We start from the raw sequence: 25719 nt of genomic DNA on the forward strand, positions 1-25719 counted from the left end.
AACAGATAAGATCACTTTATTGGCCATATACAATTTCTTGCATTAGGAATTTGTCTTTTCACATACCCCAGCTTGCTCTCCATGAGACACACAGACAGGGAGAGAAGCTTGGGGTCAGAGCACAGGGTCAGCCATTTATACGGTACCCCTGGAGTAGTTGAGGTTAAGGGCCTTGCTCAGGGGCCCAACGGAGTTGGAATCCTCTGCCAGCCTTGGGATTTGAACCGGCAACCTTCCAGCCACAGGCGCAGATCCTTAGCCACAGTGCCACCGCTCTGCCCTCAAGATAGTGGATATTAATTTGAAATATATTTAAATGCGAAATCAGGAGGCACTTCTTTACACAAAGGGTTGTAGGAGTTTGGATCAAGCTACCCACAGCCATGTGGATAACCGATTCCCTGGTTTCTTCAAGGACACTGAATCAGATCCTTGGATCAATTAGCTACTGTCAGACAGGCCAACTGGCAGATGAATGAGCTTGTTTGTAACCGTTTCTTCTTCTCCAGTATGTTACATAAGAATAAACAAAATCTCAACTTGCCAAGACATAATTTCTCAGATGCAGGTTGTGAACAATAGCCTGAATTTGAGCTAACCTGGCATAAAGCATTACTACAAAAAAAACCCCAAACATTTAGCAATACAAAGTTATTACATTTAAAAACAATCAGTTGGCGAGGAGAGACTGGAAGGAAATGTGATGCAGGACTTTTACAGATCCACACCGTCTCAAGTTCTGGACGGTGATTTTCTGACATCTACTCAGATGCGATGCTGAGGCACTGAATAAGCTCACGCAGGTGTCCACCGATCTTCTCCACCACCTCCCTCCCTGCTCAAGACACTTCGCTGCTCTGACAGCAGACTGACATGGAGTATCAGCTCGCAAAACCTGTTACTGAACTTCAGCGCTTCTCCGACTCCACCAGTGGCAGAAAACCTGGGACTAAATTCAATTAGATCAATATTTACAAGATAAATATATTCACGTAGCTATATTGCCCGGCGTTGAACGGGACCATTTGATGTCAGGCCAGAATCTCAAAACTGCTTCAAACTGAAATATGTTTACTGGCAAATTCCACCTTATACCCTTTCTGAGATGAGAACTGGAGGATACTGCTCAAGCACTCTCAACCTGACAGTGATCAGCTGCTCACTATTACATTGGACCAAAAATGACACTTTGAATCAACAATATATTTTACTTGTTTACACCTTCTAATTACTGACAGGAATAGTGAATAGCTGATCAATACTGCACTTATATTTGAAACACGGTGAGATCCTTATCCTATGGGATCCTGTGTGCCGTGTAAATGAAAGGAGTTATCATCACTTGCTTGGCTCAGAACCACAGCAGAACATGACATGAGGGCCCACACATGTGGGTACAATTGAGACCAAAGGCTGTTGGGAAGGGGGGGGGGGTATACCAGAGATCCCAATAGTAAAATTAATTAATACTGACTGAAAGAGAAGATAACATCATTTTATACATATATTCTAGAACTGGGAAACCAAATTCAAAGCCAAATTCATCTTTAGCATACAGAAAGGAGAATTAAAATAGTAGTTTTACACAGGAGTAAAACTACTGGCCTGAGCACCTCCATTCATGACCATTATGAACCCGTGAGGGAAAATTTCACTCTTCAGGTCAAGCCAGAAATGATGATGAGTGGGAGGCAAAGCAGAGGTGAATGGTGCTGAAACTGATCAGTTAGCCAAGTCCAGGTCAGTCTGATTGATCAGCCCTCATAAGGACTGTTTTCTTTATTCATTCCCTCCCATTTTCTTCGTCTTCTTCTTTTGCTTTTTGGGGGCTGGTTCTAGTTTTGCAGTTTTGGGGGGAGACGGGCGAGGCCCCCCTCCTCCAGCCTGCTTCCTCTTCTTGTCCGCCTGCTTCCTCTTCCGGGACTTGCCCTCCTTCTCCACGGCGTCGCTGCAGTCCTTCGGGGGCTGCCCTCTCCCTTCTTCCACAGGGGCCTTCTTGCGATTTTTACGCTTTTTGGTTTCAGGCAGGAAGCCTTTCTTCTTTTTCAGAGCAGCCTGTGGCTGTTTCTCCTCCTCGGGTTTCTTGGCCTTCTCAACTTTTGGCTTTCTGTAAAAAAGAGAGGAAGAGTGATCGTCACGGAAACAGGGGCCAACACACCGATGTCCCAGACGGGGACCGCACGAGGAAGCCACCCTGACACCGGCACCATCGAGGCGGAGAGAAAGAGGAGATGGGAAGACACTTCACTGTGTGGGACTACACCTGCTCATCATCATCATCGTGAGGGCTGTAACACTCATGGACTGCAGCTTCAGTCCTGAGAGCCTGGGTGTCTTCTGCTTTACTCTCGGCAATAGCTCTTCAACTTCAATGGCACATAATTGGTTGCTTACCTCTGTCTCCTCTCATCAAGCTGAATATAACCTTTAAGTCTCCTGACCAAAACCAGTGAATGCTTTTAAAGTGTTCAATCAAAGAACTCAAACAAACAAAGCTGAAGTTTGTTTGAACCCCTTATACTCCATACACACAGAGAGAACATTTGTGCAGTGTCATTAAACCAGGCTGTTTAGTGGCACTGGTAGAAAGAGACCCTTACTAATGATTACTTTTAAGGTTATTAACTGAAGACACATCCTACATTCAGAAATACTTTATTAATGGCTACTTCAGTGTGAACATCTCACCTGTGAAGCTCTCATAAAGTGTGATTCACAACCCCTAAAATAAAACGTCACCAAAAAGTCTGGTATCTTTGCTGGAATGTACAGAACCGTACAGACCTGCCAAGTTACGGAGATCTACTGCAGATGAGGAGCTAAAACAGGAACTTACGGGACTCCCAGCAGTTTCATCACATTCCAGTAGGTGTCCTCCAGCTGCCCAGTTCTCCGGAAGCCCTCCAGCTGGTGGAGGGGCTGCATCACGAACTCCAGCTGCGACAGGCTCACAGGCAGCTTCTACAAAGTCAGGAAACACGAGTTACACACTCTGGGTGAGCCAGAAACCGTGAAGAGGAGCAGGGGTGTGGACTGCAGGAGCAGTGAATTCTGACACTCCTCACATGTTTTTATTGTGGGTGTAAAGGAAAAAAAATGATGATACAAGATGAGCAAACAGCCTCCTTCTTTTGGGTTCGATCGCTGTGCAAATAGCTCTTAGGGATCTAGTGAGGAAAAAACTATTTAAGCTTGAATTCAGCAGTATTTATTGATGGACTTCAAAAAGATCTTTGGAAAACATTCGAACTAGAATGGAAAAGGGTGGAATCCAAAGAGAATCTGCCAGGCAGTAAAGTCAAAAATGGAACACAAGGGAAAACTGAAACGTCAAAGGACCTGCTTTTAAGTAGCTTATAATGCCAGGACCAACACAATCACATGCTAAAACAAGAGCATTTACTTCTTATGATGCGATTAGATTTAAAAAGGGGAAAGGGGCAGATGGAAGAAAGGGGAGAAGTTGCAACATCACAGCGTATTCATATATGCTGTGCTTTGACATATACTTTGAAACTGTAAAGTTAGAGTACAAATCAACAATTTACTATTTCAGGACAGCAGGCTATAAAATAATGAAAGTTTAAGTAGAAGAAAGGGACAAGATTCTGATATGATATTCAATCATTAAAAAATAAGAAAAACAGAAAACACAATTTAATAAATCATCTTTTATACTGATAAGAAATCACCATTTGAATACAAATACCTAGGAGGAAGAACACACTTTATGAACAGACTGAAAGGAATAGGATCCAGTTCTTGAAAAGGAGTATATTAGAAAAGTCAAGTTAAGAGGGAATGATGGAGAGAGAAAGGAATATTGTAATGAAAGTTAATAAAGAGTTCTATTAATATTATATAATAGAAAAAGACAGAGTCAAATGTATCCAAGATAATAATGGGAAACTTTTCAACAATGAACTAGAAATGGTGGGTCTCCACGATGCAGGAAATTAATTTTATTCGGTTGTTAAACAAGCAAGATAGCAATAACATACAAGAAAGCTTGGCTTGACGAACGGACACTTCAGGCTCGAATCTTTTGGTTTCTACATTACTTTCTTGCATTGTCTTGATAAGGACAAGGGCGAAACCAGAAAAAAAACAGAACCCTTTTCGAACATTATTTCCTGTAGCTCAGAACCACAAGTGTTTGGATTAACTTGCACTTGCAAAAGTAAAATTTAATTCACTATAGGGAGATTTCACAATTCATTACTAGTTTAAATAAAAAACAAACAGGTTTATAAAAAGGCTGTAGAAAAACCACTGTGCTCTATGAGAGTATTCAAATGAGTAATTCTCATTCTGCCACTGACAATCAGCTGCAACTATGATTATAAAATATTAGACCTTAGATGGATATTAGATTTCCAAACTCAATATATAGTTATTGTAAAAAGGTTCAGAAACTAAGGATTAATTTACCCAGTAGCTCCCACTTAAGACAACAAACCACCAGAGCAGTGCTGTTTGTCCGAAAATGCTTCAGTTTTCTCTAGTCTTACCTGCTGCTGAACAGTCCTTACGAGGAACAGAGTGAGCTCCAGGGTCTTCAACACTTTCTCCTGGTCCACCTTCTTCTTGAGTTCTGTTACCGTTTTCAGACTCTGAGAGAATGCAGAAGGACAGGTTTATTCCTGGGGGCTTGAAAATGAATAGCGGCACAGGGATGGCTAAAACTGAAACAAGTCTGAAATTACAGATTCTGCTCTGCAGCATTTAACACCATTCTGTACCACACTGCTGGGCCTTACTCCATGTGGGCTGAAAATTATGCTATGATTTCTCATTTAAAAATGTTAGCCTTAGCCTTAAGAGTTTAAAGAAGAGCAATAAAATTGATTCCTCAGGTTTGTCATTGTTCTCAGGATTGTAATAGTTGGACAGAATGAGGGAGCTAAAACCCTGGAGATTTGATTTAGGTACACACAATCCCATGGGGTATAGATGGGCTTAAGCAACGGGACATTTCTACACTAGTCAAGTGAGGACATGGGCTAATAATTATATAATTAAGGGAAATTCACTCAGAAGAGAGAACAGAAAATAGTGGTGTCTAGAGATGGCTGCTCAGGAAGTGACTGAGACCCTCATTCTGAGCACCTTAAAGAAACACCTGGAGCCAATTTCACGTTCATTTTTCTACTAATTGAACGTAAAATGAGCAAGGTGGGCTGAACTACCCCCTCGTTGGCAGACCTTTCTGACATTCTTCAGTTCTGAAGAGTGCCACAGTCCGCACAGAAGGCTAGTCAGACAGAAAGACTTAATTCACTCATTACCAGTGTGTAAAATAACGCCTGCAGTTTCCAAATACCCCACAATTCTTTTTGGAGGGAAAAGCCCAGTTTTGTGCCTACCTCTGTCACCTGGAGAGTGGCTCGCCGAATCAGGGGGGGAAACTCAGAGTCTGTCAGCAATTTTCTAACCTCTGGTTTCTGGAGGGTCCTCAACACCAGCGTACAGGCCTGCCCCTTGAACACAAAGACCAACCACTTTCAGACATCAACGTTACGAACATTACGAAAGCCTTTTTTCCTTTACCAGTTATGAGAACACCAAAAAATGAAAAGTGATAACGCCCATGCTTCTGTTTAAGAAATTGAATTGTGGAGTTTTTAAAGAAGCTAATTCCACAAATGTCTTTACCACTTTCCAAAAGACAATTTGTTCTTGAATGGCCTTTTAAAAACATGAAAGAGGTGATGTATTCCTGCTGTCCCTGGCTGATTTACCTTCCAAAAAAGCCAATTCTAGCACAGTTCTGTACAGAACTTCACACATAGTGAGATCTTAAGATATCTAAAGATATTAAAGTGCTGCTGTAACTTGTTCACATTTGAGTGATTTTGGCTAACAAAAAAAGAACAAGAGCTCTGCTCATATGACTGTTCTAGTAGTCACAGGAAATGTATGTATTGGAGACTTCTCTGTTACACACGGAAAAGACTATATTTCTATGGAAGAAATACAAACCAATTTTTATATCCCGCAGCCGGCAAAGGAATCCTACACCGTTGGGCCCCTGAGCAAGGCCCTTAACCCCAGCTGCTCCAGGGGCGCTGTATAAATGGCCGACCCTGCTCTCTGACCCCAAGCTTCTCTCCCTGTCTGTGTGTTTCATGGAGAGCATGCTGGGGTATGCGAAAAGACAAATTCCTAATACAAGAAATTGTATATGGCCAATAAAGTGATCTTCTCTTATCATTTATCCCAGCCCAACACGAGAGTCACCCCTGTCTCTGTAATAAAGTGGACTATGGAGAGCTGGACCCCATACCAGGATGGATGCAAATAGCTCTTGAACAACACGAAGGGGGAGGAAGCCAGCTCTCATAGAATGCATGGATTCTGTGATCAATCAACCAATGTAAGCCTCCCCTCATTTTGTACAAAATAAACTAGAGAGGCAGTGCTACAGTAGATCCTGTTCTTATTGGCTCATCAGACTGCTTCGCTCTTCAAACACGTAAGAACACTGCACTGACTCTGACCTCTAAGAGGGGAAATCTTAAAAGACCCCCCGAGAGCTCACCTGCTGATGGTGCCGCACTCCACCTGTGATGTACTTCAGCGCACCGTCCAGCAGCCGGAGACCCAGCACCTGCACAGCAAGGAAACACCCAGTCACACACACTGCAGCGTCGGCTATGGATCCCGTCAAAGTCTCTCCACTGCTGCAGGGGGAGTGTCTGAGCACATGGAGAAGGTGGCATACTTTCAGGCCAGCATTAAGAAACGTCTGCAGTGCAGGACAGAGGTGGCTTTCCATGCAGCTGACACATTAGAAAAGTTATAATAACATTCCGAGATTTAAAGCTAGATGCCTAAGACCACACCAAACCCTCAAGCTGAGCTGCACATATCTCATCAGCACCAAGCCAGGACTAGCCACAGTCCCTACACTTCACACAAAGACAAAGCGAGTTCACAGGCATCAAGCCTCCACCCAAATTCAATGTTTTTGCAAACGTGAAAAATTATGTTATGGAGCCACCAGAAGAAGGCTCCAAAGCTGAAATGTTGTGTCTCTTTTCTTCTCTTTTCAGCAGGGAATAAACCTTTACTTGTTCCAATAAAAATTATGTTAAGGAAAGATATCATCAAATTATAAACTATATTGGAGAGGTTCGGTTCTGAAATCCCCCGCACTCGGCAAACAGGGCTCTAAAAAAGTCCTCAGCTGCCTGACAGGTGAAGAAGATGAACCACCTGAGCTTTTCCAAGCCGGTTCTGAGGATTAGAGCAGCAGCAGGAGACCTGCACTCATCCTGGTCTCACAGCACACTGGACCAAGCTTAGTGAAAGCTAGCCTGTCACCATGTATCCATCTTCATTCATTTACAGCCCTGATCAGTAGTAAATGCCGTTGAAAGGGCAAACATGCCTAACCTCAAAACAGAGGTAGGTTAACACTTCAACCCATAGCTCTTTCAGCACACTTACGTTGCTGTTGGTAAAAACTACCCAGCAGGAGGCAGGCAACCCTTTAAATTGCTTTCAAAACAATTCCTGAATTTCAAAATAAATATTTGCCAAATAAATATTAACAGGTATTAGCATACTATACTAATACAAAATGTTGACAATATGAGAATCTACCACTGTGGTTTCAAACTGGGACACAGTATGGCCTTGAGCCAAGATGGATGCAGACAGTTACTAAAAACAGGTGCCTAATCAGACAGCCCTTGGCTTGGGGTGTGGTGTACACAGAAGAGTGGAATTAGGCGTGGAGTTAGGAATGCCATGTCAGGGAAGGGAGGGGTAAGCTCCTATGGAATTAGCCATGCCCGGAGTAATTGAGAACCTTCTAAGTGTTGCCTGACGAAAAGCAAGTGAATCTGCATCTAGACTCAGTAAGACAAGGAACAGGGAATCACATTAGCTGCTATATTAGAGTCCATAATGTTTAGTATGCAGAGGTGCTCCTGAATGGAATAGGCAAGGATGGACAAAGAGTAAGAGCTCTTTAATTAGGAGTTTTTCCTAGAGCTGGACTGTGGCTAACAGGCCTGCAGGACACGGTGAGTTGTGTGCTGGTGTGAGTAGATCTAGACGGAGGCTGTACTGAGGTCATAACCAATTCTGAGCATTGGGGGCTCGCAGGCCAGCCTGTCTGCCTGGGCCAGTTATGCAGACGTGTGCTGCTGGGGGACAGGAGCAGTTTGCTGGACCGAGGCTGACAGGAGAGGGAGACACTCTCTCCAGCATGTCCTTTCACCACAGAAGGGGGATCAATAATCTAGACTGTAGTTCAGATGACAGAGTAAATCACAAACTGCTGAGAGAGAGGTAAGACCTTGAGAGAGTTTGGAAGATCCGGTGGAGGAACCTGAGTTTACAGGAGTCCTGGACATTTGCTTCCACATTTGGGGTTATTCAGGAAATCAGACCATACAGAAGAGGACACAAACAAACAACAGGACAGATCAGGACAGAGGACAGATCAAGCTGTAAAACCGGCCCATGAAGAGCCAGCCAGCAGGTCAGAGACATTCCTGAGTCTGCCAGCTGGCTGTTCTACTGCTTGAGGGACGTTATGTAAACTGCATTTCACATCTCGCCTTTCCTGACAGAAGTAAAAAATTCAAAGGAAATAAAAACCTGAACATAATTTTTCAATCGAGGTCTAACCAATACTTTATCTGACCATTATTTCCTTGGGTTTTAACTTTTTAACAAGAGAAAATCTGTGGACCTCTTTATAAGAGTGGTCTAGCAAATACAGATGCAGCCATTCAAAACAAGCGGGCGATACCGCATTATTTTGCAGTGCGCTTTACGCAGTATACCGCGAGTTACCGTAAATTCTCCTATAGTACCACAAGCAAAATAATAGTATCCGGAATTTCCGCAAGGTGGAGCTAATAAAGCTCAACCTCTCATGTTTGAGCTGTCGCCATTAAAGTCTTTAACGAAGATATTACTAACAGTATTAATAATGAATGACCTTGGACAAGCTGTAAACTCAAAGTATTGCCCTGGTCCACATTCTTTTTTTCATTGACCGTCTTTGTAAAAGTAACACCACAGCATTTCACAATCACGCATTTGTTTCCAATCATGCAAAGTACAGTAATTTTTGAGAATCTCCGATTAACCATGCCTTTCACATGCTCATAAAAGAGATTGATTTAGGAACATAAACATATTACTGTATGCAAACTGTACTGTATACAGTATGTATATTTATATTTAATGTCTTTACTGTGCCCGTTTAAGTATTGAATATTTATATGGAATTTTACCACTGAAGGGAAATCTTAGTAGCTGAGCATAAAAAGAATAGGAGCATACTGTAACGTGTGTGAAGGCCATAAACGATATTAATTTTGGAACATAAACATACAGTATATGGCTGGTCTCGGTACTTTAAAGAAAAAATACACACCAGTATTCCATTTCTCCGTAAACATTTTAAGCATCGGAGTCTTTAACTAACGTGATACCAGAGTCAACAAGCATACTTTTAGAATTTGATTAAAAGGGAATATAATATGGAATCGCGTATCTAAAGAAATTAATAACGATATAATTATATTCATGTACCGCAACACAAGAATAGTACAAGCTGTACGATGTCTGTTGATAATGTAGGGCTTTTTCAACACTCCTCATGTGACCTTGCCAGTGGCGCTGTGGGATAGGTTCCTGACTCCTACATCACACGTTGCGTGTTCGAATCCAGCTGGAGCCATGACTTTTTTTTTAACAAACATTTCTTTGAAAAAATAAAACATTTCCCTGGCTCAGAGATTAAATAAAACTTCACTCGCACCAAACAAATTTATATTTCTAAATATCACAACATGATCGAATTTAAGTCATTTTAATAACAATGAATAGTCACCTATGCGTTACAATATAAACATTTATATTGACTTAAATCGCGTTTAAATCACCTTTATTTAAAACCCATAAATAAAGCTGATACTGCTTAGACTTTTAATTATTTAAAACTGTATTACAGCAGCACAATGCACAATGCAACGTAAATCGCTATCTTTGTCTTCTGTGTAATAATGTTCACCTCTCTGTCCAGCAAATTAACAATAGTAATAATAATGAACTTTATTGCATATGGCGCCTTTAAAGGTGGCTCCTCAAAGCGCTTTACAGGATAAAAACAATAACAACAATACTGTTAGACTGGGCAAACAATTTTTTTTTTAAGAAATATAAAATGAGATATAATGATGTGTTCCGGCTTAGACATTAACGAAGAGCTTAACACGTGGGCGGCGTAGCGGTCGGCTCTGGCTTTCCTATCTATATACAGATATAGATACCATATACCGATACACTGCAAGTACAACCCCCCTCTCTGCGGGAGTGCTGGCTGTGACGAATTTCACAGGTATTTTCAAAGTAGAAGGGGGCGAGATTTCCAGCCAAAGACACCTCCCCCCCTCAAAAACCCAGTAAGTACAGTACTTACTAGTTAAGAAAGCTAGGCTCCTCAATGAAATCGCTTTAACATGCTAATGCGTTGATGTAACAGTCCAGGCGTGGCAAGCTTCTAATGTCAACCTGACTACGGCGAAAGGAACCCTTCTTTCATTGGAAGACAATGAACATATTCTAGCCCTAAATGAATTAATAGCAAACATGGTTTACATAAAAGACATTTTTCCAAGAAAGTTTAGCCTTTGTCACTAATGAAACCACTAAATAAAGACATAAATATAGAAATCTTAAGATTTTTAAAATACATGACTTTGCTAAAATTTATTTAAAAATAAAAACGATTACAAACGCCAGCGGTGAGAGAGAACAGGGGAGGGGTGTTGGTTTTGCATAAGGGGCGGGGCTATTGAAATGAGGTATATTTGGGAATGTGGAGTTATATGTTCTGGCTGTTTGTGAATTATCGTTGTTGAGTATGGAGTGTTGAGGTATTGATTTTGTGTAATGAATGCTTTTTGTTGAAAATTGAGGTGGATTTTGTTTATAATAAAGAGGATAAACTGGGATGGGAGGAGGGTTTATGATAATTGGAGGAATTTGAGAGAGTTTAATGGTTTGATATATTTGATTTTGTATTGTGGCTGTTATCTATGTTTTTGGTTGTTATTATGTTTATATGGTTGTTTTTGTTGGTTGGTCGTTATTATGTTTATTGTGTCATTTTTGATTACTGGATGTAATAATCGAGAGAGAGAGAGAGAGAGAGAGCCTTCTTTTTACTTTTGTAGCCAAAGGGCCTTGCAGATCAGATTCCCTTCCCCCTACGGAAAGACAGACACATGTTTTCACAGTTTAGAAGCCGCTCTTCAGATGCAGGCGAGCGAGCAGCCCCTAGATAAAACATCAACTTTATTTAAACTCCAACGAAAGTATTAATGGTTTTATAAATTAAATTCTAAAAGTATGCTTGTTGACTCCGGTATCACGTTAGTTAAAGACTTCGATGATTAAAATGTTTAGGGAGAAATGGAATACTGGTGTGTATGTTTTCTTTAAAGTACCGAGACCAGCCATATACTGTATGTTTATGTTCCAAAATTAATATCGTTTATGGCCTTCACATGCGTTACAGTATGCTCCTATTCTTTTTATGCTCAGCTACTAAGATTTCTTAAGGGTGCGGAACCAGGGAACTATTTACATGGAAAATGGGCAATCTCCCCAGACTGTACGCCCGTTTCACTGTTACCTGGATACCTCTTGGGGGATATCCTCTATATCCTCTTGGGGGGAATATCCTCTTGGGGGATATTCTAACAACAAGTGATTATAAGACGATCTGTCAAAATGCAATGAAATACAATATGCTGGACAGTATGCTTCTCAAAGTGCTTTACGGGATAACAACAATAACAACAACAATTTTACAAGTCCTGGGAGGAAGAATGTCATCAATATTAATAATAATAATAAACTTTATTTTATATAGCGCCTTTAAAGGTGCAAATGCATTTGCATTTGCACACAGAGCAGTGTTTACTTGAACATGGAGAAGCCATACTGAATAATTCCTACACACAACCATTGCAGTGGAATTTGCATAGTTTGGCAGGGCTATGATTCATACAAGTGGTGGTGGATTCGGAGACAACATGTATTTACATTGGGTTGCTGTAAGTGGAGCACTAATAACCCCAAAGCTCTACTTATTATTTTACAAGAGAATGCACCTGACAAGCTGGACAGTATGCTTCTCAAAGCGCTTTACAGGATAACAACAACAATTTACAAGTTCTGGGAGGAAAAATATGATCAATATTAATAATAAACTTTATTTTATATAGGGCCTTTAAAGGTGGCTCCTCAAAGCGCTTTACAGGATAACAACCGATGAAACAACATTGGTTGGGGGTTGAAAATACCTGTGAAACCGGTTTGTTCACAATGTACTGTAGACACAGAGTGTTACACCAACGCATTAGCATGTTAAAGCGATTCCATTGAGGAGCCGGGTGCGATAATTGTTTTGTTCCTTGATACAGTATCTGATCTGCAAGGCCATTTGAAACAAAACAAAAACTAAAAATAAGATACAATCTACAGACATTCACAACATAAACATATCTTAAAACATTTACATATATTGTTAAATTATTACTTTAGATATATACTTTAGGTTACTGAAACAGCCATTCCATTCCATGGCCATAACCATTCCGTGTCTGAGTTGCTGCAGGTAGAGACTCGTTCGAAAAAAAGTTCATCCCAGCTACAATACATTATTTTTAATATTTTTGTGGTAAGAGGGAGCAAAACATCAGTATTTACTGCTAGTAATTAGTGTACGATCTATAGTTGAAATCTGAGCCTAAATAAAAAGAAAAGGCATTTTCAGAGAGCAATTACGCTGTGTTTATGTAGAATAAGTGATTAGGTTTATGAGCAATCTAATTACTTATTCGTTTAAAACGCTATATAAAATAAAGTTTATTATTAACTTGCTGGACAGAGTGGTGAACATTATTATGCATAAGACAAAGATAACGATTTACGTTAAAAGATATTTAATTAAACACGGGTTTGTGATTTAAATGGGAATGGGGGTGATGGGAACTCTTAATCTAAATAAAAATAAAATAAATAAAACAGGTTTCGATAGTTAATAACCACTTTTTATGCACGAAACACGGGTGATTTTTCTTCCTCCTGATCAGTTTAGAAATCTGTGTACGCTGTAAGGTTTTTACTTCTTAATTAAACTTTTAAAATACACGTTTCGAATAGAAAGAAATCCTCTTCCTGGTACAGTATGTATAGCAGACCAGCACATCTTTTTTCTCCAATCAGAGGGATGTCAGATGGTGTCAGCCAATCACCATTCTGAAGCCCTACCGTAATCTCTGGTATAGGGAGACCCCAGAATTCTGTCCCGTAGTTTAGATAGATGATAGATACTTTTATTGATCCCGTGAGGGAAATAAAGTAAATCATTTTCATTTTAGGAAATTATTAAACGCTCGGTTAAAAGCAAAGGAGATTGTCTGTAATAGTGGACATAAAAACAAGAGTTTGCTGCGGCGTTATTGGAAACCCAAATTTAACAAAAAATCACTGGCATTATATCCTAGAAGACACAGACCGGCGCCAGACCGGGAGAATGCCCGCAGCGTAAAAGAAAATGCCTGACGAACTAGGGACAGTTTCCAAGTGCTTGTACAATCGATGGAAATGTTCAAATAAATGTGCAAAAGAAATAAACAAAATAATCATTTATTTCTTTATCATATTGGCTAGCTAATGTCCTCTCTTTGCTAGTTAGTGGCTGTGTTTCTGTGTTGGGTAGCAACGGGTGACTGTTCTCAGGCGGAAGATGTAAACAGCTTAATTTTCGTGTTAAATAATTTTTTTTAATTAAAATTCATTCTACACAGCAATTGCATATTTGGGTTCCGTTTCATAAAACTTTCATGCTTAAAATGTTTAGGGAGAAATGGAAGACTGGTGTGTATTTTTTCTTTAAACTACCAAGACAAGCCATACACAGTACAGTTTACATACAGTAATGTTTATGTTCCTAAATTAATATCGTTTATGACCTTCAGATGCGTTATGCTCCTCTTCTTTTTATGCTCAGCTACTTAAATTTCCCTTTAGTGGTAAAATTCCATATAAATATTCAATACTAAGCGGATTAAAATGTGCACAGTAGAGATTAAATGAATAAATCTTTTCGCTACTAACCAATGCACCACGAGTGCCCCTGTCGGTCATCTTGGCCAGCCAATCACTTACCGCGGTGCCCTGCGGTGGCTTGTGGGTAGTTTACCGTACCGCGGGTTTGTACCGTGCATTTTGAATGGCTGCATCTGTATGTGGAAACTAACAGCTGCAATTGTACAGCCTAAAAACAACATTCCACATTGCATGTTTATGTTGGTAACTGATCTGCTTAATAGCAGCTACACTTGTATCATTACCACAGATTCAGCCACGCAGGGATACTCACGGGGAATCTGGTGGCGACGTCAACGAACATGGATCCTGTCAGAGGGCTCTTCCTCCTGGTCATGAAGGTATCGAGGGCCTCTCTGAAGCAAGCACTCACCCTCTCGACATCCAGACAGCCGGTGCCCAGGGGCTGAAAGAGACCCGCGTCTGTGAGCACTAGCTCTGCCCAACTCCCACAGCTGCTAACACAACCGAGCGGTGAAACTGAGCACGCATCCCTGCACCTGTTTGACTCCTGAAGCTTGACTAAAACATAGCGTGGCCACCAGTGCAATCTTTGGTTTATGTTAAACACTGGCACACTGTGATTGTTATTTGTTATGACAAATTTCAAGCACAAAATCCTTACGCACATTTGCAACCTGAAAATCACAAAGCCACATTTGCAACACAAAGATTCCAAAACATAAGAAGACTCAAGTGCTTTTCATTAAAGACACAGCGATTATTTAAAAAGCATTTAATATATTTTAAAGGGAGATAGGAGATGCAGAAAAAAAGCCTCAACTAAGCAAATAAGTATGAGAGATTTTGCTGGTATAAAATGACTAGTATTCTTAGTCACCTAACTTAATTCTTTTATAATGCGATTACCACTTGTTGTGTCTTCACTACATCCTAATGTAGCAAAACGTATTACTGTTGGAGCACAGGGTGTTTATCGCTATAATTGACCACAATTATTTAAAACATTGCAGTACTAATGTAAACATTAAATACCTGAAATTATGGTAATGATTATTCTATTTCTGTTGAAAGTAATACGGTTGAATGCCCCATTTAACTCAATATGCACATACACAAAGCTGCTATACTATTGGACTGAAATGCAAGTTAAACAGATTCTGAGATGATCGATCAGTACTTATAAAGGCAAAACATTCAGTAGCTGTGAAGTGAACTGAGAAAGTTCTGCTGTCCTGTTTAGCAATCAGCAGAGGTTTAGTGTTCTTAACTGGGAAACGATTTGTCAAATTTAAGTTTAAAGAGATGAGATGGAAAAAATAAATCACCAGTTGCACAACACTGTGGCCCTGTGGGCATCACCTACTTCATCAACAGTCTTAGACTGCTGCTCCTCAGGTTTACTACCAGGGGGCACTGTTGAAGAGGGCTCATTCCCCCTCAGGACTCGAACCAGGTACAGCACGCCACTGAAACAAAAATGAAAAGCAACATGTTCATACTTTGAAAATAGGAAGCTGAAACCTAAAAAAATTACATTTTAAAATGTAAAATGTATTTCATTTTTGTTAAAAATACAAATGCTGAAAATTATTTTACTAGCGGTGCCCAGACTACATTAGTGAGTGTGGCATCTAAAATTGTTCCGATTCCTTTGAAAAGGGAATTAACACCTTTATGTGGTCAGATATTACATTTGGTATCAAAAAGGAAGTCAAGCAGGTCAATGTGGTTTAAGATCTTTCTCACCACAGTTCCTCACCCCCCCCATGGGCTTCAGTTAAAGAATCTGGCTGGTGTCACATACATGGGACTGTTGTGTCAAATCCTTTCATAACTGTAAGTTGTTACAATTTCAGTACTTGTGCTTCTTGTAACAAAATTGTCCACTTACACTCTGTGCTTTTAAGACGCTTTGGTAGCTATTAAGTAGAGCACACTGCGTTTGGTATAAAATCAAATATTTCAGAAAAGCAGGTTTGCAGCCCCTCCCCACTCTCACAGAGTAACTGAGGTAGAATTGTTGTGAGGAAATACACTCCCTCCCCAGCTGCAAAAATAACCTATGGGTCCCATAAAGATTTCTAGGTAAGGCAAGCTTGTCTCACCTGTAACAGGAGTGCAACAAGCAGCACTATGCAGTTGTGTTACTTGACTAGCAGTTTTTTGTATACAGTAGCAAGCTTGTGTTACGTGTTGTTTTGTTGTGTTGTACAGTGACTGTTAAAAGTATTCACCCCCTTGGACTTTCACATTTAAATAGATTACAATATAGAATCATACGTATCTATGAGGGATTTTTTGCCAGGTATATTTATCCTGAACTCATGTAAAACAGCCTAACTGCACACAGGTGGACACCATTCAACACAATATATGACTTCTAAAGACGTTAGGTTGCACCAGAACCTATTTAGATGCGTCATGGTAAAAAAAGGTGAAAAGGTGAATACATAAGTAATCACTTATTTTCTGCGCATTTAGGAGGATCTGTACAATACTGTTTTCATTTTGACACTTTACAGAGAGTGTTTCCTTTCAACCAATAAAAATAGCTCCCGGTTAAATACATTATTCCATATTGAAACACCACACAATGTAAAAAAAGTCCAAAGGGGTGAATACTATTGATAGCCACCGTGTGCAGTAGTTCAGTCAGCCTGTGCTATGTGTTGTGTTGTGTTTGTTGTATGCAGATGTGCAGCAAGTGCCTTCTGGAGGAATGATGATTCTCTGTATGTGTTCAGGCAATGGCTAAAATTCAGGTCACATTAAACTCACAGAACCCAACCCTTCTGTATTACAAAAGAGCACGAACAATTATTGATTTTATTCACGTAACATTGATTATCGATCTCTCCATTTAATAAAAGAAAGAAGGCACCCACACTATACACTAGCCGATATTCTGTGAAATACATTCTCTGGTAGCAGTCTGGTAGTCTTAATCTACTGACTGAACATCTACTCATAACTCTGAGAAAGCTAACTTTTCAATATACAAAAATACCTGTTTATTTAAATTAACAGAAGTCTGTACCTACTCCTATTTTTAAGAGTTAAAAACATATGTTTAGTAAGATAATTAGCTTATAATATCCACACCTAGGGCTGATTAGCTTGTGACTACTTCTGAACACTTTGTAACTTGTATTTTGCACTGAGAAGCAAGACTCGAAGTGATTTGGTCACCACTTTCCCCTAAAACACCTTTCTCAATATTGTTATTTCCTTCAAGATGTATGATGCCAATAAGCATCACTTATGGATACACATTTAATAATATTAAATTCCAAATAACACTGGATGCCAAGTTTTTCTTTCGGCTTGAGGATCCTAACCAAATCATTTTCACAATCTGAATTAAATCTCCCCTGCTTGCTTTATATATTGTTCTGTATAATGGATATGGAATAACCTATAATAGCCTATATGCAACTTGAAAGGAAATGGAAAGTCACATTTCCATGCATGTGTGCGATTGCAAACCGAGTATGAATACTGAGTAACATACCAAACCGCTTCACAGATTCCAATCCTGCAAATCAAACGTATTGAGTATTTTCACTCATCATCATGGGGCACAGCGTGGAGGCTGTGATTGTGAAAACTGATGGACATCTACCTGCCTACCTGAAGTAGTAGAGAGAGACAGAGGAGTCGGGCTGCCGCTGGGCCTTGGCCAGCAGTCTCTCCATCATGCTGTGGAGCTCCTCACCCATGTGCGATGCACTCTTGCAGTAGCGCTTTTTATTGCACAGCTGGTTCCTGTGTGCATAAAATACAGCGTTAAAGGTCTTATGCCTCATTTGTCAATCATGTCTATTCTTTGTTTCCTCCCCAGTGAAGGCCAGTAACTGTGAAGCAGAGGCGGCTTGGCCACTGTGCACCACCTGAAGATGTCTGCAGTCTTGCGGAGAAAGTCCTGCTCCTGCTGGTTGGACTCGGAGCTCATGCCAGCCTGGATGACGTTCAGCAGAGGCTCAATGATGCCGAACACCAGCGGGCTCTCTGGTTGTTTCGAGAGGAACACCTCCACGAGGTCCAACACCTGCAGGGACGACACAGTCACACACCTGATAGACTGCAGTTACACAAACCCAACCTGAAGGAAAGACAACTAAACAGGGCTTTTTGATTCTCACTGCCATCGAAAAATTTCCACTTTTCCTGGTGAGGGTCAAGTTGAAGCCGGAGTCTATCCAGCAAGCAAAAAGAGCAAGGCAGGGTACACCCTGGATGGAACACCAGTCCATCGACGGGCAAGTGCAAGCCAATCATACATGGGGACAATTTGGAGGCCAAATTGGTCAAATGGTTAAGGGCCAAGGGGGGAAATTTTGGCAGAGCGGTAGCACAGTGGCTAAGGATCTGCGTCTGTGGCTAGAAGGTTGCCGGTTCCAATCCCACAGCCGGCAGAGGAATCTTACTTCGTCGGGCCCCTGAGCAAGGCCCTTAACCCCAGCTGCTCCAGGGGCGCTGTACAATGGCTGACCCAGCGCTCTGACCCCAAGCTTCTCTCTCCCTGTCTGTGTGTCTCATGGAGAGTAAGCTGGGGTATGCGAAAAGACGAATTCCTAATGCAAGAAATTGTATATGGCCAAGAAAGTATTCTTATCTGATACATGTGGAATTTCCCACTGCTTGGGTCCATGGTGCCAAGGGGGGGGGCGCTTGAGGCTCAGAGTGCTGCTGGATTTCCCTGAAAGAATCTGTATTTCAGGTGGAACCCAATGCCGGGAAGACTGGGTGAAGGTGGCTCGATTGACGTGGGCAACAGTTACTTTTATTTTTGTAAAGAAAAAATTGGTCAGTTCACACGTACAGCTCTGGGCGGATGCGGCCGGTACCTTGATCTTGAAGTCTCTGACCAGGTTCTTCTCCTTCCTCAGCCTCTCCTTCTCGTCCTTCTTGGCCTGGATCCGCTTCTTGTGCTCGGAGAAGAGTGCTGCGATGCTGTGGTCCAGCTTCATCATGGTCTCGTCATCCACATCCTCCTCCTCGTTTCCATCCTCCTCCGTTGCCTATGGCGACAACACCGCCTCTTAGCAACTGCTGTTTGCTGAGAAGACAGCATTCCCCAGCTGCTCCTCCAGCAAAACTGAAACACGTCAAACACATCTGGTAGCTTTGTTATTATCTGCTGTCAAACAGAATTGAGGACTAAAAGTATAATAAAACAGTGTGCAGTGCTGAGAAGAGACTAACTCAAGCAAGTAGCTTGTACAAGAACCTGCAATAAACCAGACAATTTACTGAAGTTTCCAAACTGTACTCAGCTTAAACATCTTGAAAGTAATCTAATAATTATGCAAATAATATTTTTGAATTGTATTCCGAGAGAACTCACCAGGGCATTCTGACCCTGTAGGACCTTCATGAGCTGCAGACGGAAGCTGTCATCTACAACCTCTTCCTCCTCCTCCTCCTCTTCCTCAGAGTCATTATCAGAAGAATCAGAGTCCTCTTCATCCTGGAGATAACACTCATCAAGGCTAGGTACTATGGTACTACACTGCGATCTGTGTGCTAAAGAGGATTTTGTCACGAGGTAAAAAAAACAACGGGTGCTATTTCGAAAATGGATATGCCTTTAATTAATTATAATTAATTGCTTACACTTATATAGCACTTTTCTGGACACTCCACTCAAAGTGCTTTACAGGTAATGGGGACCACCTGGATGATGCGATGGCAGCCATAGTGCGCCAGAACGCTCACCAAACATCAGCTGTCAGTGGGGAGGAGAGCAGAGCAATGAAGCCAGTTCAGAGATGGGATTATTAGGAGGCCATGATTGGTAAAGGCCAGGGTGGAATTTTGCCAGTATGCTGGGGTTACACCCCTACACCTTTCGATAAATGCCCTGGGATTTTTAATGACCACAGAGAGTCAGGACCTTGGTTTTACATCTCATCCGAAGGACGGCACCTGTTTACAGTATAGTGTCCCCGTCACTGTACTAGGGTATGAGGACCCACATGGACCGCAGGGTGAGCGCCCCCTGCTGGCCCCACTAACACCTCTTCCAGCAGCAACCTTAGTTTTTCCCAGGAGGTTTCCCATCCAGGTACTGACCAGGCTCAAACCTGCTGAGCTCCAGTGGGTTGCCAATTGAGAGTTGCAGAGTGATATGCCTGCTGGCTATAAGTGAGTCGTTTAAAGTGATGTCTTCATCAACCTGTGAGATACCAAGTAAAGCTCTGCCTTCCTAGACCAGGCCCTAGGAAACTGACGTGATGTGTGATGAATACAGGGATATTAGAGTTTAGAAGCCAGAGATGGGCTGATGGGGTGAATAGAAATAATCCTTGTCATGGACTTGGGGTACCTGTTTTGGAGGCCCTTACCTCTTGATCCTCATCCTCCTCTTCTTCCTCAGTCTTCTGGTCTGTTTTGCCTTTCTTTCCAGACGCTTTCTCATCTGTCACCAGCACCAGGCTTTCCTCCTCGCTGCCTTCTGGGTCCAGGACCTGGAGCAACAGGGTTCGATTTCTCACTCAATAGCCACTATAAAGCACCACAGGCAGTTCCACACTCTCGTGCTCTTGGTCAAAGAAGAGAACAGACATGGCTGGACTGGAGCAAAGGGTTCCTTCATTCAAGACGCAAATGAAATGTCTGAAGTAGAGGGCAATACAGGTAACATCAGAACAGTGTCTTTTACTTTCTCATAGCTTCACAATTACAACACCCTGTCTCTGCATTCCCCCCTCTTTTCTAACACACTGTTTATACAAAGGAACTTAAATAAAATGTGCAATCCATCAGGATCATATTCTGGTTTCTACTGTATTACCTGAGCTACGTCTGTGTGAGTCCAAACTGGATGGTGCAAAAGGGTTACTCCTGCAGGTATATCTGGTACCCACAGTATACCCGAGTGGATATGAGCAATCGGAGTTAACTAGTTTGCTCAAGGACGTTACTACAGTGTCCACCATGGGGAGCCACAACTCCCCAATCAGGTGGCCACGCCCTTCCCTGCTCTGTTTAACTGGACAACTGGAGGCCACTGGAGAAGCATGGCCTCGACATTTTGAAGAGTAACTGTCGGTTATGTACTTTGGATTTTGTCATTGGCAGATTTCGTGGCAGACTTGGGGTGCCCCAAATACTCACATTCAGGATGGCCTTCAGAGCTGTCTGGGTAACGTGGGGACAGATCGTCCCAAACATCTGCCGGCACACCTGTCTGATGAGGCGGCTCGGCTGTGACAGCAGAGAGAGCAGGATCTCCACCAGCACCTCCACCCACTGGGGCTCCTCTGCCCCCTCCGCAGCTCCTGCAACACAGAGGCACCAGCTCCTAGAGATATGCAGCACCATCACACAATAGCAGCACAACTGAGGCTGGCATGATGCCTGCAGTTAAGACACACAGTGCCTTGAGAAACTACTCATCCATGCCAATGTCAAAGATGGATTAATTACAGATAATGCATATCTTTTCAGTTGACCTTCCATTTTAAACTGTTATGACCTAACGCTTGTATGCAAAGGAGGTTGAATATCAGCAAACCTCCAAAAAGATACACAAAGTGACACCTTCAGAAATGTGCAAGTGTTCTTCAAGGACTCATACAGCTCTATTTTGATCAGATTGGAGTGAACTTTAAACAAAGCCCTATTTTGAAGTGTTATGATTGCAAACTCAGAGAGCAACATAATGCTGAAAAACTGCACGGGGGAGGGGGTGAATACTCTTCCAAGGTACAAATGCACATAGTGCCTATTCTGAACATAAGACACTACTTCAAACTTTGCCTTCCTTCGTGAAACTGGACCAGCACGCACCAGTGGACTGCTTTTTGCTTGTCTTCTCCTGTGCTCTCTCCAGGCAGCTCTGCAGATCCTGAATCAGGTCAGCACACTCTTCTGGAGCCTAGAGAAAGCATTCCACACCACTGACTGAGAAAACAAGGTCAATCGATAACAGTACAAATGCCATTAATATTTGGTACAAGATCCAAGCTTTAATGTAGCTGAACGCAACCACAATTTTAGAACAAATTTAATCATCTTTTCTTCTCTCTGTTATGTTTTAGATGCTAATTTTGGTATTAGGAAGTGGTGCGCTACTACAAGAAGACAAGATAAGATCACTTTATTGGCCATACACAATTTCTTGCATTAGGAATTTGTCTTTTCATATACCCCAGCTTGCTCTCCATGAGACACACAGACAGGGAGAGACGCTTGGGGTCAGAGCGCAGGGTCAGCCATTTATACGGTACCCCTGGAGCAGCTGGGGTTAAGGGCCTTTCTTAGGGGCCCAACGGAGTAGGATTCCTCTGCTGGCCACGGGATTTGAACTGGCAACCTTCCAGCCACAGGCGCAGATCCTGAGCCACATGAGCCACCGCTCCGCTATTCTATTCTGTAAGGACTTTTCGGCCTTAGTTGATGTTCAAACCCTTTATTGCCAGAGGGGTCTTTACATCTGGGCTCAGAGTGCTAGCACTTGCACCTAACATTTGGAGCATAAGGAAGTGCAAAGCCTTCTGACCTGCCCACCCTTAGAGTCATTCATCTCTTCACATGCTACAAGCCACGCAGCACCAGCTGGAGATGGGCACCTTTCCTCACTGGCATCACTGCAAGCCTGTTGGCAACCGCTGCACCGGTGGCAGCAAGGACTGCAGTTTTGCTTGGAGCCAAGGGCTCTGGCTGACTAATCAGACTGTCTGCCCCTCCTGGTGCAGAGCCAACCGCACACTACCTGTTGACGAACCCCTCTCACAGCCAGCCCAGAACTGGAGCTCAATGTTAAAGGCTTATGAAACATAAAAATGGAAGATGCCAAGAAAGAGCAAATTTAAATCCAGACAGTGATTGTATCCTGCACCCAGATGATGTCACCATCAGGACAGACTACTTGATATTTTAACTGTCATCAGAAACAGCCCTCTGCTGCGTTAATCTCACTTTAAGGGCTATGTGATCCACTCAGAGTTAAGTGGAATAATGACAGACATACTGACTCAGGAGTTGGTGCACTACAACTAGAGGCCTGGCTCTAGGGGAGGTAAGTGGTAAGAGAAAAAGAGTGTAAGACTTCACACATTCTAATACTCCTCAAGCATTAAACTGAGCTCTGAAACAAAGCAACCAACAGCATGTCAATGGAGCGGTTCGTTATTATTGACAGTGTTGCGATATAAGCCTTTTTCTATTTGTTTTTTTACGCATGCTTTACACACAGTGAACAGTGAGCAGTCTACCTTAAACAGAGAGATTCCCACGAGAAGGAACAGCTGCTGGAAGGCAGAGGTCTCCACTTTCTGGGCTTTCTTTGACTTTTTACGAAGTGTCTCCACAGATGCTAACATCCTGAAGGACAACAGAAACCAAGCACAGTGCAAACATTTTACACCAGGCATCTCTATCCCAACCCTTCAGCACTCCAGCAGTGACGGACAAAATTAAGAAGCAGAATTCACTTTTAGTTCCACAATCGTCAGCCTCAAAACATTCATAAGGATTAAAAAAATGTACGTCTTACTTTTACTATGTGAACTGCCTGCATCAAATCTACAGCCACTAACCTTTCAGATTTGCCTAGGAATACCACTGGAGCAAAAGATCAAATAGCACAGTACCCCAATATATAGGAATTAACCTTTTTTTCTATGCAATTTTAGCCTTTTACCTTAAATCTTATAAGACTCCGCATGCATGTATGTTTCCAGTTTTTTTTTTCATCCAGTCGGTTGCCCCATACCTGTTCCAGGCTTGTCTCTGCTGGTCTGTGAAGGGCTTGACATGCCTGACGTATTTGCTGTGGTTCAACAGGGTGTCAGCATACTGCACCAGGCAGACGATCCACAGGGTGCCATCAGCAGTGACCCCAGTGACGCGTCTCTCGTTGTGAGCAGCCACCTCAGGCGAGTCTCCCAGCACAGGCAGGTGGTTCAGGTGCTGGAGGAGCCTGCAGACACAGAACACATACAGGGATGATGGAATATAAGCATATAGCACGTTGGGCACTTCCATGAGAGTGGGTGAAAAGGGAATGGCTTCCGGCGCACAACAGCACACAAGCAGCATAATATAATCCCACCATGAAAGACTTGCTGGAATAACTAAGAAACAGATTCGGCTTAAACTGCTGGTTCATAACGTAGAAACCAAGAGATTCGAGCCTGAAGTGTCCGTTCATCAAGCCAAGCTTTATTGTTTGCATACAAGGAACCACAATAAGGACCACAGTAGGTATAGTAGTTCAAAGGGGATATGGCTCTACGCAGCTAATATATATGTTGCCCTACAACCTCCTCCTCCTGTCTTTGAGTTAGTTTTCTCAAGAAACTCCACGACTCAGAAAGCACTTAAAACATTCCTTTCTCATCAGGAGTTTAGTGTAAACATTCCCCATTAGGGAGTTTAGTACAGGGAGGGAGAAGCATCTGTGGTAAAGCAAGAGTGAAGGTTAGAGTTTAGCATGTGAATTCAGCAGGAGTTCACAGCTCCTACTAATATATGGGTACAGAGTAACATACAGATTCTGCTAGCAGACTCCATCGACAAGAAAATGTTTTAATCTCAAGAAGAAAGAAGGGAGATTCTAACCATTCAGTTCTCATCAGTGTATTTCAGTCACACTATTCTTATTCCCTTTCCTGTACTGATGATCCAGTTTCATTTTAATGGGATCCATTCAGGCGAAAGGCTCAATTACAAAGCCTGCCGTTCTTCTGATTCCAGTATGATAGGTTAAGTGTGTACAAGGTAATTTCTCCTGCCTGCTGCATGAGAAAGATACTTAAGAAGGACCCAGTTTCAGCTGTTTAGTCTGTAGGACTTCAGTCACCAATCCCTGAATGCAGCGTCTGACTGACAGCTCTGTCACAGACCAGGACCACAGCTTACCCGAAAAATGAGTTAGCGAAGACCCCATGAATGGTTTCGTCCAAGGGCACAGCAAGCTTGGCCTCTGTCTCTGGGATGTCGGGGGTGGGTTTCTTGGCATCAAAGAAAGAATGGAAGAAAACAAACCTAGGAGATGAGGAAAAACAAACAATCAGGTGTCCAAGCCTCGAGACTAGCTGCGTGAACCACTCTGGCACTGACCAGCAGCCTGTCCACTTGTTCAAGGCAGGCTGGCTACCTGGGCACCAGGCCGCCAACACAATGCAAGGCAATGCAACACAAGCCACCCTGAGCTTCTGCAGAGTATACAGCCAGGTGCCTGCCAACTGAGTCCCCCATTATCACTACCTCTCTTTTACTGGGGGTTGTGGAGTCAAGGTGCCCCCAATTCCTCCTATAACAACTTAGCCCCTCGGGGATAATATAGACTCTCTCTCTATTTATCTCTAATTTGTCTGTGCCCAAATTATCTTCCATAAGGCTTGGAAATGGCTGAACACCTCAGCCTTCCCGATATGCTTCTCACCCAGGTCTCTCTCCCTTGCAAGTCTGAAGACGCCCCCTACTCTTAAAGTGATGCATGAAAAGCTTTTCTTTGGATAAAACCACAAAGTGACATGTTAATGATGGTTTGCCTGTATCACTCACAGGCAGAAGCTGAGCAGCGTGCTAGAACAGGGGAGATTGAGATCACAGAAAGGAGGAGAGGAGTCCCAGTACTATAAACATGCCAAGGCT

At 42.3% G+C, this 25719-nt stretch overlaps 1 protein-coding gene across 1 annotated transcript in view; it reads right to left on the reverse strand.

The window, feature by feature from the left end:
- Positions 1-25719, reverse strand: part of mybbp1a (MYB binding protein (P160) 1a) — a 36784-nt gene continuing 11065 nt past the window's right edge. The window contains exons 11-27 of the mRNA XM_088906997.1: positions 24982-25107; positions 23834-24040; positions 23334-23442; positions 21907-21994; positions 21232-21395; positions 20460-20582; positions 19460-19582; positions 18960-19133; positions 18003-18160; positions 17743-17877; positions 15476-15578; positions 14423-14554; positions 6542-6610; positions 5367-5480; positions 4512-4613; positions 2837-2961; positions 1-2107 (exon numbers count right to left, since the gene is read on the reverse strand). Coding sequence (XP_088763123.1) covers positions 1780-2107; positions 2837-2961; positions 4512-4613; positions 5367-5480; positions 6542-6610; positions 14423-14554; positions 15476-15578; positions 17743-17877; positions 18003-18160; positions 18960-19133; positions 19460-19582; positions 20460-20582; positions 21232-21395; positions 21907-21994; positions 23334-23442; positions 23834-24040; positions 24982-25107 — 2380 coding nt within the window. The 3' untranslated portion in view covers positions 1-1779. The remainder of the gene's footprint in view (positions 2108-2836; positions 2962-4511; positions 4614-5366; positions 5481-6541; positions 6611-14422; positions 14555-15475; positions 15579-17742; positions 17878-18002; positions 18161-18959; positions 19134-19459; positions 19583-20459; positions 20583-21231; positions 21396-21906; positions 21995-23333; positions 23443-23833; positions 24041-24981; positions 25108-25719) is intronic.

Source organism: Atractosteus spatula, chromosome 27, assembly GCF_055471065.1.
Source record: "Atractosteus spatula isolate fAtrSpa1 chromosome 27, fAtrSpa1.hap1, whole genome shotgun sequence".
NCBI lineage: Eukaryota > Metazoa > Chordata > Actinopteri > Semionotiformes > Lepisosteidae > Atractosteus > Atractosteus spatula.